Raw genomic sequence first — 15,710 nt, 5'->3', positions numbered from 1 at the left:
AATATAAAGTACAACATGTAGGGTTGATGCTCTATATTGCATTTTATGTTCTTAATTCACTGGCAAATAACTCTGCATTCCTATTTTGTATAGGTAGAACACCTGTAGATCAATGATTAAAGTACATATTTGTAATATAATAACGTATCAATGGCTATAGTTCAAAATTAACTTAAGAACTGTTTACTAATTTGGTTAATCAGTTTTTCTCATACTAGTATAGAATGGTTATCTCATTACTGAAGGATCAATGTAATTTAGAATTGGGAAAAAAAGTGAGAGCTGATTCTTCAAAAAAACTTTTCATTGTGACACATTCAACACAGAAACTAGTAAGAAATGTTATCTCTTATTGCATCACCCAACCAGATTTCCACGCAGTTTTTATTATAGTAGTATGTTGTTTTCCTCATCAAATGCTTCTAGCAAAAACAAGTTTGACTTTTCAACCAAATGTTAAATATATATATCAACAACTCAAGTATAAAAGGGCAAGTTTACTTTTAAATAAACTTAAGATAAAAATAGATAAAAATTATTATTTTGCTTTAAAGTAACTCAGCTTACCTGACATAATAGCATTAAAAGAAGGCAATAAAACACCTCAAGGTGATATTTTAAGAAAGCATACCTTCATTTTTCCAAAAATCAGAGCCATATCTGTTGCTAAAAAGAACAAGACTCATCTTTCTTAAAACAGGAGCAAAACAAATCTCATCAATCTTGAACATGTATACAAAATGTTATAAATTTTAATATTGAATCATCACATAATTTATAAGATATTAAAGTGCTAAACCTGTTTTAAAAAAAACCCTGTTTTAAAAAAAACATTAATATTAAGTCATGGAAAAGATCAGTGCAACAGAATTCAGTATCATACCTTAAAAAGAAAAGTAATGTCAAAAAATATATTTCAAACATTTAAATGGTAAAATTCAAATTGAATTCACATGCAGAAATAACAATAAATTAAAATTTAAAAAATAAGACCCTAACCTGTTCTAAATAGTAAAACTCAAAGGGCAGCACCTAATAGTATATTTAGAAGGTAAGAAGAATTTGATTGATTTTCAAACATAAGGACGGTCTTGATGTTTGCAAACTTCCACCCTGCCTTCTCAAATTTAACACTCTTCAGCTTGAGGAAATAAATCTAAAAATGTAGTTTTGCTGCCAACTAAAAACTAAATTCCTTCCAGTTTGCTTGCTTTTTGATTTCCCAGAAAATCCACATCAAAGGATTTTACCTAAAAATCTGGATAAAGAGTACACTGTGCTATATTTTTTGTTCTTTGAGGTATTCAAATCTGACAAATTGCTATGGCTATGCTAACTTAGATGTACGTATTTTTGGTCTGAAAGAGAATAGAGTCTAATTTCTCTGTGGTGAATTTTCTTGCAAAAAAATGGAAGAATGGTTTCACACATGAATTTCAAATAAAGTGACAAAATATATTAATCAAAGTATATGAATAGTTTTAGTTACTGTAAGCCATTCATACTGCTTTTTATATCATTGCTTTTTATATCACATTTTGTACAAGAAAAAGAAAATGTATATATCAATGCAGAATAGACCTATAAGAAGTAGAAAAAAATTCCCTGTAAATGTTCAACACAGCCTGAAAACTTTAGATAGCTCTAATGTCATTTTCTCACCTGCATGAATTGTCAAAAGCTGGGGGAAATGGCAAGTACACCAGAAGCTATGTCACGCTTATCTTGAGGCTGTGTTAATTATTTCAATGCTAGGGGCAGAAATAAAGCTTCTAGAAATTATCTTCTTCTCACCTTTCCAAATATGAAATATGCTCATATACACAGTATACAAATGAGGTATCTCTATTTTTAAGAAATTTAAGTAACAAAATATTTAAAAAGAGGAAAGCAAACACCCAAACTCTTCTTCTAGTCACTTCCTCGAAATATTAAAACACTATTAAACACAAAGTATAATTTCATTAAAATTGAATAAATAAAGATAAGTGTAAAACTGCAAGACTATGTCTGTACCATTGAAACAAGAACACCTGCCCTGATCTTAAAGTCCTCACCTCCTCGATCTGAGGTTCCTGAGCCTGAGCGGCCTTGGGCACCGAGGAATCACAGTCTGGACTGTAATGCTCACAGTAGTCGTATGCTGCTTTTGGGTCACCTACGATCAACAACTGCTGGATGTCCCCCTGCCAAGAAACAAACATGGACGTAGTCAGCGTATTTGAATACACATATATCTAGAGCAAGATTCATCCACGACAATGTGTAGTTTATTTTTAAACATCTGAAAAAGAAAAATCACTTACATTTCAATATTAAAAAAAAGTCTTATAGGATTGAGAAACCCACACCTGTTTCACAAATCAGCTCTTAATATCAAGCTGTTATTCTGTTATTTTGTGGTTCAGAGAATCTATACTATATGCATCCATTTGTTAAAACTTGATTTTACTGCATTCACAGTTTATTCTGTATGGAATAAGACAAACGAAATGTGAGTAATAAGCTGATAAAAAGAGTAACTAAAATTTAAAAACTATAAATATATGGAGACAGCAATGTATTTCTAATGTTCAATTAAATTAAACTGAATTATTATTGTAGGCAAATTTATATGAGAATTTTTAAATGAAATATAGATCTAACTATTGTGTTCTGTTAGAGGAATCAATATCAAAAGAAATTTCTGCTTACAAAGATGAAGGAGAAATGCAGAGACCAGAAAAATCCCAATTATAAATTAAAAAGCATGAGTTTGGTATATTTTTACTAAGAAAAAAATGGAGCATCTAAGCATACATTAAAACTCACTTATTTAGAAATCTATATAATTTTAATAAAAAATAAACATTAGAAATAATAATAGGGTAATCTGAAGAGTTTTAATTTCAAGAGATTCTGGAAACTGTGTGAACAAGAGAAAAATCAAAATATTCTCCTCTTGAAGCAATCTGAATATTTTCACATGGGTTTAATTCATCACAAAACTAGTTTGATATAAATGTATGAGTCATGACCATATTGATTCAGTATGATACGCAGGCCCAGAAGGATGTCTGAGTTAATATCCATTTGACTTGGTGAATCAAGTCCCTGTAAGTTTGAGCACCTGAGTCTGATTCACAGAAGAACTCTTGATTCCATTTTGAATAATTTCTAAGTTATTCCAGCTCTCTCTACATCTTATTAACAGGAGTTATTTAGGGCCTGATGAAAATATAGACATTAAATTTAAAATGTGTCTAACATTGAGTGCTAAGAAGGAATTCACAGTACTTTTATACTACAATATTCATTTATTCATCAACAAGTGTTGATTGAGAAAGTATTATACACAAAGTATTGAACATAGTACCAGTGGAGGTGGAAACATAAGTTTGGTGCAAGCTCCCCTCTTTGGAGAAGGTGATCTAGTGGTTAAGATTTAAAACTGTAATAAAATGGAGAATAAAATTCATAACTTGGAAAAGGTATAAGAAAGTATTGTGAAAGGTGCCAAGAAAAGAGTATAAATTATTTAATTCCAGTAAGCAATCCTTTATTAAATACTGTGGTTACTACCTATGGTGTAGTAATTATTTTTATTTGCATTGTTCTTTCTTCTGTCTAAAAAGCACTTTATAGTCTCACCCTTAAGATTACCATTTATTCTTATGGATCATAAATCCATATTTCAATTCCTACATTTCTCCTTCAAAAGAATAACAGCTTTATTGAGATATAATTTACATATAGAATTTATTCTTTCAAGGTGTACAATTCAGCATTTTTTAGTTCATTCACAGACTTGTCCAACCATCACCACTATCTAACTTCAGAAAATTTCATCACTCCAAAAAGAAACATCATAACCATTGACAGTCACTCACTCTCTCTCCCTTCCCCTGGCCCTTGGTAACCACTGGACATTTTGTATAAAGGGAATCATACAACATGAGGCCTTTTGTGACAAGCGTCTTTTGTTTATCATGTTTTCAAAATTCACCCACATTGTAACATGTATCAATACTTCATTCCTCTTTTGAAATAATAATCCACTGTATGGACATACAACATTTTGTTTATGTATTCATCAGTTACTGGAGATTTGAAATTGTCTCCCCTTGTAGTTGTTTTGCTATTGGTTTTCTATATGTGTTATGCCTTTCTGTTACAGTATTTCTCTATCGTTGTCTTCTTTTGTGTTGAATAGATATTTACCAGTGAACAACTTTAATTCTCTTATTTCTGTTACTATATTTTTAGAGGGGTTTTTTTTAGTGATTACTCTGGGGATTACAATTATCACCTTAATTTATAACTACACTTTTCAGATTAATATCAACATAATATCAGTATTATACAAAAGTTTGTTCCTATATAGCTCTATTCTCTCCCTCCTGCTTTGTAATATTATTGTTATACAATTTATCTTTATACAATATAAGCCAACAACACAGTTTTATAAATTTTGCTTTATGCAATTGTATTTTACAACAGCAAGAGAAGGAAATGCTATCAACCAAATATATATATATATTTATATTGTCTTTTACATTTACTTCTGTAGGTAATTTTACCAGTGTTATTGGATCTGAATTACTGTCTAGTGTCCTTTCATTTCAATCTAAAGGACTCCTTTTATTATTTCTGGTAAGGCAGCTCTGCTTATCAGAAATTATTTGTTTTTGTTTATCTATGAATGTCTTAATTTCTCCTTTTGAAGACTAGATTTGCTGGATATAGAATGTTTGGTTGATAGTCTTTTTCTTTTGAACTTTGAATATGACACCTCACTGTTTTCTGCCCTTCCTGGTATCTGATGAGACATCAGCTGTTAATTTTAATGAGAATTTCTTTTATGTCATGAGTCACTTTACTCTTGCTGCTTTGAAGATTCTTTCTTTGTCTTTTGTATGTTTGATTATAATACATTGGGTGTGAATTTCTACAATTTTATCCAACTTGGAGTTTGTTGAGATTCTTAGATGTGCAGATTAGTATGTTTCATCAAATTTAGGAAGTTTTTGATAACTATTTTTTTGAATATGCTTTCTACCCCTTTCTTTCCACTCTTTCCAGAACTCCTATTATGCCCGTGTTGTTATGCTTGATGGTGTCCCATAGGTCTCAAGTTTCTTCTTTCTTTTCTTCATACTGAATAATCTCAATTGATTTTCAACTCTAGAACTTCTACTTTTTTTTTTAATAAATTCTATCTTTATTTCTATTCTTTATTTGATGACATCATTCTTACACTTTCATTTAGTTCTTAGGTCATGGTTTCTTTTCCTTTAGTTTTTTTTAACATATTCATGATTGCTGATTTAAAGTCTTTGGAAAGTCCAATGTCTGTACTTCAAGAATTGTTCCTATAGAATGTTTTTCCCTGGTATAGGATATAATTTCCTGATTCTTTTCCTGTCTCATAATTTTTTGTTGAAAGTTGAACATTTTAAATTTTGACTCTGGAAATCAGATTCTCCTCTCAAGGCCTGTTGTTCTTTTTGTTTGTAGTTGTTGTTGTTGCTGCTTGCTTGTTTGTTTAGTGACCTTCTTGAAGTAATTCTGTAAGTCAGCCTTCTTTGTCACTTGTGGCTGTTGAGGTCTCTGCTCAGTTAGGTTAGTGGTCAGCAAATGTTGGAACAGAGATTTCCTTAAATATCTTGAACCAATAAGTATCTCTCAGTTTGCCGAGAGGCTTTGTGTGTATATTTGTGTGTGAGCATACCCTCAATATTCTGACAATTTACTACTCTGCTTTAGCCCTCATTTCTTGCTGTGCAGAGCCTCAAGGTCAGGCATCTGTGAGATATTAGGGTCTCCTCACATCTTTCCTGGACATGCACACAGGCATCCTAGATCCCCAAGAGTATATCGAAGATTTTCAGCACCCTTTATAGACATCTCATTTCCAAAATTTTTCTTTAGTGTTCTTCTCTGTCCCTTGTCTGCTCGATATCCTAACATTTAAATGAACATTGCCAACTACCTACTAAAGAGCTTCATCTAGAATGTCTCATTATCAATAGAAAAATGACCAAAATTAAAATGTCAAAAACATATATCCACCAATGAAAATTTCACTGACATCCTTGAGATAGATTTTGTTGAATTCAGAAATTTCTCCACTATCAGATTTTGCTATATTTCTTCCAGTGATTTAGTCATTTCACTTGATCATTCATTCAAAAGTATTAAGTACACGTAACATGTTAATATGTTCAGGTAACACCCAAATAAGGGAACACCAACTTTATTTCCTGGTAAAACATGAAATGAAGCAGAATCAGCAAATATCCATCAAAAATCTATATGGTTTATATTAGTCACCATTATTAGTGTTTTCAGCCTCAAAATTATTTATTTTCATATGTCATCAGGCAATACAATTAACCAATCAAATTAGATTGTTTCTGAGATTTTTCAAGATTCTTTTTTGTAAATAGATAGGAGAGTCTCTAATATTTCTCTTAAGCCTATTGATTTTAAATATGCTCACAGCAAATGAACATAAGTTCTTAAAATTTATTGATAGCATTTCTCAAACATTAACTGATCAATTTAGAATACTAAGTAGCCACAACTGCATTATTATAAATGAATAATAACAAATAACAAAAAGAAATTTGAATCTACAATTCTTCATTCTGCTGTTAAAAAAAAATAATGAGGCATCATTGAATATATCTTGAATACTGGTATCATTGAGGGTTTCAATTAGAAACCCTGATTCTTGAATTTTCCCCCAACTTTGCCATTAACCACTTGGAATTATGAAAACCACTTACCCTAATTCATCATTTATAAAATGATTGCATTTAGAGATGACATCTAAGGTTCTCTCCAGAACTACAAATTCTAGAATTCTATATCTAACTTGTAGAGAATATAATGAACCAAGTGAAACTGTTGCAGAAACACAAAAAAGTTGCCTTCCTTGTACGCATATGGTATTTTTAAATATTTTTTTTGAGAAGAATACTGTTTTCCTAAGTACTTACTATCCTAGTTAAGGCACTCGACTTCATTAAATGGAATTCTGCCAACCTTTCCACTATAAATTCTTATTACAGGTGTTTAATATACAGCCATAAAATATACTACTAGAAAGAAACTAGAAAATTCAGTTAAAAACCTACAATACTATTTTCCCCAGAAGGCATTTTACAGTGTTTTACGTTAATCATATGACATGTTGTGAGACAGTCTGTAGATAAACAAAAGCATCGTTACAGGTTGAATGAACTGTAAATATTTAGATTCAGTAATCACAAAAATTTTCACAGCTGGAAAAGAGTGAAGTCATCAAGTAAAATTGGCATCTGTAGCATACAAAGTGTGAAAAAGACATCCTCCTCCTCTAAAAATCTACAAAACCAAGATTGGAGTTGATGCAATTACCTTGCTATTGACAGCTGTGTCAACTAGCTCTGTACTGTAGTATCTGCCTATAGACAGGATGAGTCTAGAGGAGGAAGAGAGAATAGAATCTATCTATAAAGAGGAGGTTCTTCTGAAAGTCACATGCATTGCAAAAGGATCCTGCCACTTTTTTATCAAGACCAATTATACAAGTAATAACACATCTACCTTTCAAAACTAAAATAATGCACAAATTCTAACAATTTTGTTTGGTTTGTTTTTTATTTTTGTTTGTATATACATATATAGTAACTCTCTATAAAGTCTAGCTATTTCTATTTTCTGTGCTATGAATGTATTTACATAATGTTCTATGAAATACACAAGTTAATACACATTGAGAATTTTTTGCATGTGTAAGAAATCACCTTATTGAAAAAGCATGGTGTAAGAAACTGGTCTACTGTTTTAAGGCCATATGTCAATATGTCAAGGTTAAGTGTCTGAATTTTCAGGTTCAACTCCTTATCTTGTGTGAAGCCCACCAGTGCTTGGTTGAAGTCAGTTCCCAACTCACTGAATTGTACAGCAGCAGCTGATTCCTGAGAATGAGCGATGGAAAACGAGGCTCTGATCAGCTGTCGTGTTCAAGTCCATGTGATTGAATACTGTGACCTGTGAATGCAATATGTGTTTGGGACATAATAAAATCACAAGAATGGCAAAAGAAATTCAGATACAACCAAAACAGTGAATGCAGAGGGTGGATCAGTGTTCAACTATAACTGTTCAAATAAACAGTTTATTTTTAAAGTTTATTTATAAATAGTCTCTCTTGAATATCAGTCTAGCAACTAGTAACTGTACAATCCTATAAGGCTTTTAATTCCACTCTGAATCTTGGAATATTTAAAAGTTTAATACTAAAAATTGGGTGTTACTTATATTCTAAGAGAATAATTAACTTTTGGTAATATCTGGAAAAGAAGACTCCAAGTATCTATTGACTATGTATCTCACTGAATTTCAGAAGTTTGTAGAATTAGAAATGTCATTTCCCCTAATACTAGCGTAAATCAGACAGCTGCAGTTGGATTTTATAAAATCTCGTAGCCTCCAAATCTCCCATAGCACATTCTTGTCTCCATTATCTTGCAACATGTGGGTATCTCAACGGGAAGGAACGCTTTTATGAAACGCTTCTTGGAAAAATCTTGATGATATGTTATGAGCAAACAGGAGCTAGCTTGATGAAGGAGATGGAGAGGGAAATAGCATTAAACAGAAAAAGGATCTGAAAACTTTGGAGGCGTGAAACTGTATGACAAAGTCAGAGAAGTACGTATAGAGTATCACAGTTGGAGGGAAGGCCCTGTATGCTGATAATGCATAGTGAGGGTTGAGAGTAGAAAGAGATAAAAGGGAGAAACCAATTTAAGAAAAGCATTCGGGGGCCAGCCCCGTGGCTTGGCGGTTAAGTGCGCACGCTCCGCTACTGGCGGCAGGGGTTCGGATCCCGGGCGTGCACCGAAGCACCACTTCTCCAGCCATGCTGCGGCCCTGTTCCACATACAGCAACTAGAAGGATGTGCAACTATGATGTACAACTATCTACTGGGGGGCTTTGGGGGAAAAAAAGGAGGAGGATTAGGCAATGGATGTTAGCTCAGAGCCGGTCTTCCTCAGCAAAAAGAGGAGGATCAGCACGGATGTTAGCTCAGGGCTGATCTTCCTCACAAAAAAAAAAAAAAAAGAAGAAAAGAAAAGCATTTGGTGTGAACTCAATTCTAAAAGTTATGGAGTGTCATTCAACGACTTTGAACAATGGAGTAAACTGATCAATGTCGTATTTTAACAAAATCACTATGACAACATAGGGGAGAATGATTTTGAAGCAGCCAGTTTGGAATCGTGAGAATCAGTTAGGAATCCACTGCAGTTAAGTGTTGAGAAACCAAACTAAGTCAGTAGTAGCAGGAATGGAGTAAAGGATACACAGAGTTGAGATATTAGAAAAAACTATCTGCAAGATCTGGAGACTGACTGGATGCTGATGCTGGAGTGGGATGGGAATGGCAAGGAGAGATGGAGGAAAGTGCATTAGAGTGGGATGGAAGTTGACTAGTTTCTGAAGTGAGCGATGATAGGAAGGCAAAACCATTCACTCAGTTAAAAAACATAATAAAAGGAAAAGCTGGGGATCAACTTCTTAAGTCTGTGAAGTTGAATGATAATTAATGATTGTTTCCAGAATAAGTTTAGTTTTTCTTTTAAAAAAGTTGCCTTCATTTACTTTTGAATAGTGTCCTTCCTCTACCTGAAGACTATCAGCTTGATCACTGAAGCCAAACCAAGTTATAAGAATCAGCAGAAAATTTCCCTTTAATCTGACAGTCCATACTTCTTTCTGTAGCAACTTATCCATTTTTTTAATTGATAATGAAGGATGAAATGAACTTGCCTAGACTTAATGTTACGGGCTCAATTGTGTCCCCCCCAAATTCATATGTTTTTAAGTCCTAACCTCAGAATGGGACTGCATTTGGAGATAGGACCTATAAAGAGATAGTTAAGGTTAAATGAAGTCATTACAGTGGGTCCTATTCCAATGTGACTGGTCTCCTTAGAAGAAGAGGAGATTAGGACACAGACAAAACAAAGGGAATACCATGTAAAGGCACAGGGAGAAGACAGCCATCTACAAGCCAAGATGAAAGGCCTCAGAAGAAATCAACTCTGCTGACATTGGGATCTCAGACTACTAGCGTTCAGAACTGTGAAAAATAAATTTCTGTTGTTTAAGACACTCAGTCTGTGGTATTTTGTTATGGCGGCCCTAGAAAACTAATACAGACTGAGTTAACACGTTTGTTTTTATTTATACCTCACAAGTGTTGTCTTCATAACAGAATAAAAAAGAGCACCTCAAAAAGAGTAGTTTTGTTTATTTACAACTGAGGTAATATCTGACTATGTCCAAAGCCTTGTAATAAGCAGACACTAGAAATATTGGCTCATTTTATTTGATAAATAGGTTATAATACACCTAACAGTATCACTATGTGTAAATATCCCTCAGTCCACTGGAGGTAATAGAAAGTAAGAATGATAAGAAAGCTTTTTTTTTGTTTTGTTTTTGGTGAGGAAGATTGCCCCTGAGCTAGCATCGGTGACAATCTTCCTCTGTTTTGTATGTGGGACGCTGCCACAGCATGGCTTGATGAGCATTGTGTAGGTCTGTGCCTGGCGAACCCCAGGCCGTCTAAGGGGAGCACGTGAACTTAACCACTATGCCACCAGGACAGCCCCATAAGAAAGCATTTGAAGGGAACAAGTTTTTAGGTAAACTTACCAGAGGTTTAAAAAACTTTATCAAATTATGCTAGAGTTCATACTGAGTTTATCCATTTATATGACTATTTTAAAATGCATTTTCATTATGCTAGTAAAAGTTAAAAGAAATCCTAGATTGTTTTATCCTATAATTAATGAAATTATATTCTAATTTGACTTCATGTCAACAATGAAAAAGGGAAAAGAACAGAAAAATGTATTCTCATATCAGAATTAAATATATATATTTATATCAAAATGATATCTTTTGGATTCTGCATTTCATTTTATCTGTTCATACTAATGTAAATCAAGACTAAAACAACACTTAGTTCTTTCTTGATTTAAGAAAACATATGTAAAAATTTAAATTGCAAATCTGAAAAAATACTGATATAATTCTCAGGTTACAAAAGGATTCTTCTTTTCAAAATTTCATTAAATAATGAACATTTAAAATACGTATCATCACAATTTAATCCTCCTCCCCAAATAAATTCATCTGATCCTTTTTACAAACATCTATTATCTAAAATAATATAATAATGTTATTTTCATAAAATTTAAAACTCTAAAAGGAGAATTTTAAAACAAAATGGAAATCATATTGAGACATTTAAAAAATGAACTTGAGAAAAAAATCTTTTGTATGGAAGGAAACAGTAGGTATCATTTAATATTTTTTTACTTTATTTTCACACAGACTCAAAGGACAAGTTCATATAACTGAAGTCAGCACAAAGGTTAAATATGGGCTTTGCATGTAGGTATGATTTTCACTGCCTGTCACGCAAAGTTAACAGCAGAATTTGACATTTAGTTTATATTTCATAGCTTTCAACATGGCAGTAAATTTTGAACTTATTTTTAAAGTAATTATCATCTTTTGAGTATGAAAAGAAATGATAGATTATTTTCATCATTTCATAAAGAGTTTAACAGTTGAACAACACATTTACTCCTCTAACCCAAGCAAATAAACCAGATATTTGGGGATCATTTTCTTACATATCAATTTAGCATCACCTTTTTTATTGCCTATTTTTAAGTCTAGAGAAAATGCCTCTCAGTGGATGAAAAGAAATCATTGTTAGCAGCATTTATGTAATGTATTATTTAGTTCTACATACAATGATACTGCTTCAGAAATAATAGATCTTTTAAAAATATTTATGTTTACTCTGCTCCACTCCTCTACTATGCAACAATGAATGATACATTTCCTTTAGTGAGTCGAAATTTTATTAAATCAAAATTTGTCATTTTATGAAATCCTAAGATGAGTTGAAAAGTATGCATATATAATTTAAAGTAATTGTTACTCCTTTTAACTCTTTTTTAATTTTTAAAAAACGTTTTTTTTCAGTGTCAATGTGAAAATTTCTTTGCTTATTACAGAATATAGTCAATCTGTACATAAGTCTATTGAACAGTGAACGATGAGGGGCACACTCTCAAAGTTGAAAGCCAGAATTCCCCACTGAAATGGGAGTATTTGGAAAGAACTACCTTTTTGTTGAATGCAAAAGCAAACCTACCATACAACATTCCTAATTTTCCTAGTTTCAGGCACTGTATGCCTTATAATTCTAGGACAAACTACATTTTTTTCCCAAACTATTTTCTTTTTAATATATTAGCACAAGTAATAATTTTTGTTAATAGTCACAGATAAATTATCAGTCAGATAATAATTGTATTTCTCTTTTTTTTTTTTTGTGAGATCAGCCCTGTGCTAACATCTGCCAATCCTCCTCCTTTTTTTTTTTTTTTTTGCTGAGGAAGACTGGCCCTGGGCTAACATCTGTGCCCATCTTCCTCCACTTTATATGGGACACCACCACAGCATGGCTTGCCAAGCAGTGCATTGTTGCACACCCGGGATCCAAACCGGGGAACCCTGGGCCGTCGCAGCGGAGCGGGCGCACTTAACAGCTTGCGCCACCGGGCCGGCCCCTGTATTTCTCCTTTTAATTTTAACTTACACAGGAATTTAACAGCCAGATTCCTTTCACAGTCTTTTTCCCTGGCTTTTTATCAAACATTCATCTGTCCCATCAGTCAACAAATATTTATTAAGGCAAAGTAACATGCTGACCCTGGATAGGAGGAGGAATAAAGAGGAAAATCAGACCCAGATCCCACTCTGAGAGAGCTTATAACCTGCTAAAGGAGATTAATTATACACACAAACATAATATATAAGAGACATATTTCTTTAGTACCTACTATATTTCAAAGATGAGGAAGAAAGAAACTGAGGTGTGGGGGTGGGGCGATGAGACTCCTTTCTTCTGGGAGAATCAGAGGACAAGTCCAAGAGGGCCTGGCATAAATGAGATAATTAAAGAGAAAATGTCTAGTTTTTCTTTTAAATATAGAGGTATTTGGTAATCTTTGTTGGCTCCTAGAATCCTAATTATTCACACTTCTCTCTTTTACTCTTACTCTGCTACTCTTACTCTGACCCCCAGAGCCCTCATCATCACACTATCTTGCAGGTTGGTTTCCAGTACAGACAATGGAAGTTACCACCAGGAGTTTGGAAGGTGAAGAGGAGGTTGGGGTAGTTTTCCCTCACACTTTCCTGGCTTGTCACAGCGCTCTGGCACTTTTACCACTACTGCCATTGTCGGGAAGCCCTCTCTGCAGGGCTCCAGCTTTCAATGAGCTCTGTACTGCTATTTCTGCCCCTTGCCCCTTTGCTCATCACCAGGTTCCTCAGCCTCCTGGTTCACACCCCTGACATCATCTGAGTAGAATTCTGTTTCCTGCTGGAACCCAGAGTGAACTCACAGGGAATGTGAGAAGTTAGAAGAATACCAGATACTTGAAGGCCCTGAAATAGCATTTGACGTCTTCCTTTTATATATATACTAAGTTTAAGGATTCAAATAATCAGTATGTGTCACTTGCCAGGAAAGGACGCTGTCTCTACTAGAAGACAAAATGCACAGTAAAGAGGCTGGGCTCTTCTGCTTAATCAGCCAATCTACACTGTTCAATCAAATTCACTGGAATACAAACTTCACCAGAGCAAGGACCTGTCTGCTTTGTTCTCTAGGGTTTCCATGTTCCTGGGATAAGTACGTAATAAACCTTTGTTCCATAAACAGATATCTGGGCAAGTAATTTATTCACCATTACAAGACTCGATTTCAACACCTGTAAATTAAGAATACTATTATTTGTCTTCTATTTCCTAGAGATGCTTTAAAAATTAATACGTACTTAAGCAGTTTTTAAAGTGTAACTTGCACACAAATATAAGATATAATTATTATAGTATTTGAGGGTAATTAAAGGAGAATACACCTTTGAATGGCAAACTTCTAGACAATGTGTCTACTAACACTCTAAAATTTAAAAAATGCTGCTGGAGAATCCATTTGTAATTGTTCCAAAAATAAATTCCAAAGAAGATGAGTTTCAGGAGCCTTGAAATCATTATTCTATAAGTAAAACCCATCAGGAAAAAATATAGTAGAAGAGAAAGAAAAATACATTTACCTAAGCAGTTTCCAGTATGTGCCACTGTAAAAGCAATAGCTTAACAAAATTATACAATGTTTCCATAAGATACCCCTGAACACTAACACTTCTGTTCACATTTGATATTAGAGTTTTGTTGAAAAGTATGGTGGGTTTTGGTAAAGGTTTTTGATTGTATATCCAGGAACAAGGCTTACATTAAATCTCAAACACCGCATAAAATTCTCAATAAGTAACTACCATTGCCAGAAGATAAATTGAAAACCTATGCCTCCTGTCTTCTCAGACTTCTGAATTTGCCAAGGCATTAACTCTCATCACAGTTTTTTTCAAACATTCCACACAGTTAATGATTCTTTCTCAACTATTTTGTGTGGAAAAAGAAAGCTGCCAAAATGCTTAGAATTTTAGTGTAATTGAAGAATGCATTACAGATTGCATCTGAACCATAATTCAAAAGAAAGAATGAGAGAAACCACATAATTACAGACAGAACTGCTACCCACACAGTCCTTATATTTCACAGTGTCTCAAAATCAGCTTAAGAAATAAGTTTTAAGAAAATGAGTAGTGTTCCTATGTTACTTGAATGTACTACTAATTCAACAGCTATTTACCAAGTATTACAGAGAATGCCTAAAGTTGTACAAAAGCCACTACTACAAAAAGTGTGCATTTTTCTTATACTTTCTAACAAGCATTCTTACTGAAAGATAATATTAATGTGACCCTATTTCACAAAAAAATTAAAAAATAATAAAATAAAATGGTTAGAAAAAAGGTAACAGACCTTGCCCCCTGCTTCCTTGTTTGCTGTGGATGATCTATATCCCTTGAATTAGTAAGTGCTAGTAAGTGCTACTTTCATTAAAAAGTATTAAGTTCAGGCCCTATTCTAGACACTGTGGATACAGCACAAAGCCTCTGCCCTCGTAGAGCTTACATTGCAGAGGGAGGAAGAGAAAATGAGCAAAATGTAGTATGTCAGAAAGTGACAGTGCTGTAAAGAATATAAAGCAGGATAAGGGAGATGTGTCAGAAGGCAGGACTATATTACAAAGTGCGATCATGAAAGGTTTCACTGATAAAGGGACATTGAGACAGAGACACTTAAGGAACTGAGGAAGCAAGAAAGGCAGATATCTAGGGGACAGCCTTCCAGGCAGAAGGATGTCCAGGCCCCAGGCTGGAGCATGCTTGATGTATTCAAGGAAGGGATGCCTTGTGGTCCACAGGGAGCAAGGGGGAAAAAAGCCATTGATGAGGTCAGAGAAAAGGGGCAGAGGGTCTGGTTGGATCACACAGGAGCCTACAGAATATTAAATAACTTTAACTCATACTATAAATGATACGAAAAGCCATTGGAAGATTATAAACAAAGAGGCAACATTCCTCGTTCACTTATTCATTCCTTCAGCCAGGTGCTATTTGACAGGAATAGCCTTGCTATTCTAGGCTTGCTGCTTAGCAAACAGACTAACAGATGGGCTGGACAGAAGCAGGGAGGTCAATTAAAAGGCTCTTGCAATTACCCAAGGAAC

At 33.8% G+C, this 15,710-nt stretch overlaps 1 protein-coding gene and 1 long non-coding RNA gene across 3 annotated transcripts in view; one reads left to right on the top strand and one right to left on the bottom strand.

The window, feature by feature from the left end:
- LOC147918033 (uncharacterized) overlaps positions 1-15,710 on the top strand; it is a 1,004,068-nt gene that overhangs the window by 262,073 nt on the left and 726,285 nt on the right. The window lies entirely within an intron of this gene.
- COL11A1 (collagen type XI alpha 1 chain) overlaps positions 1-15,710 on the bottom strand; it is a 207,612-nt gene that overhangs the window by 135,877 nt on the left and 56,025 nt on the right. For both annotated transcript variants that reach the window (XM_087446492.1, XM_004420763.3), the window contains exon 5: positions 2,058-2,186. In XM_087446492.1, the coding sequence (XP_087302618.1) occupies positions 2,058-2,186 (129 nt within the window). The remainder of the gene's footprint in view (positions 1-2,057; positions 2,187-15,710) is intronic.

Source organism: Ceratotherium simum, chromosome 2 (assembly GCF_057802395.1).
Source record: "Ceratotherium simum simum isolate JZ-2026a chromosome 2, ASM5780239v1, whole genome shotgun sequence".
Classification (NCBI taxonomy): domain Eukaryota; kingdom Metazoa; phylum Chordata; class Mammalia; order Perissodactyla; family Rhinocerotidae; genus Ceratotherium; species Ceratotherium simum.
Note: the sequence above shows the minus strand (reverse complement) of the source record. Positions and strands in the feature narration are given on the sequence as shown.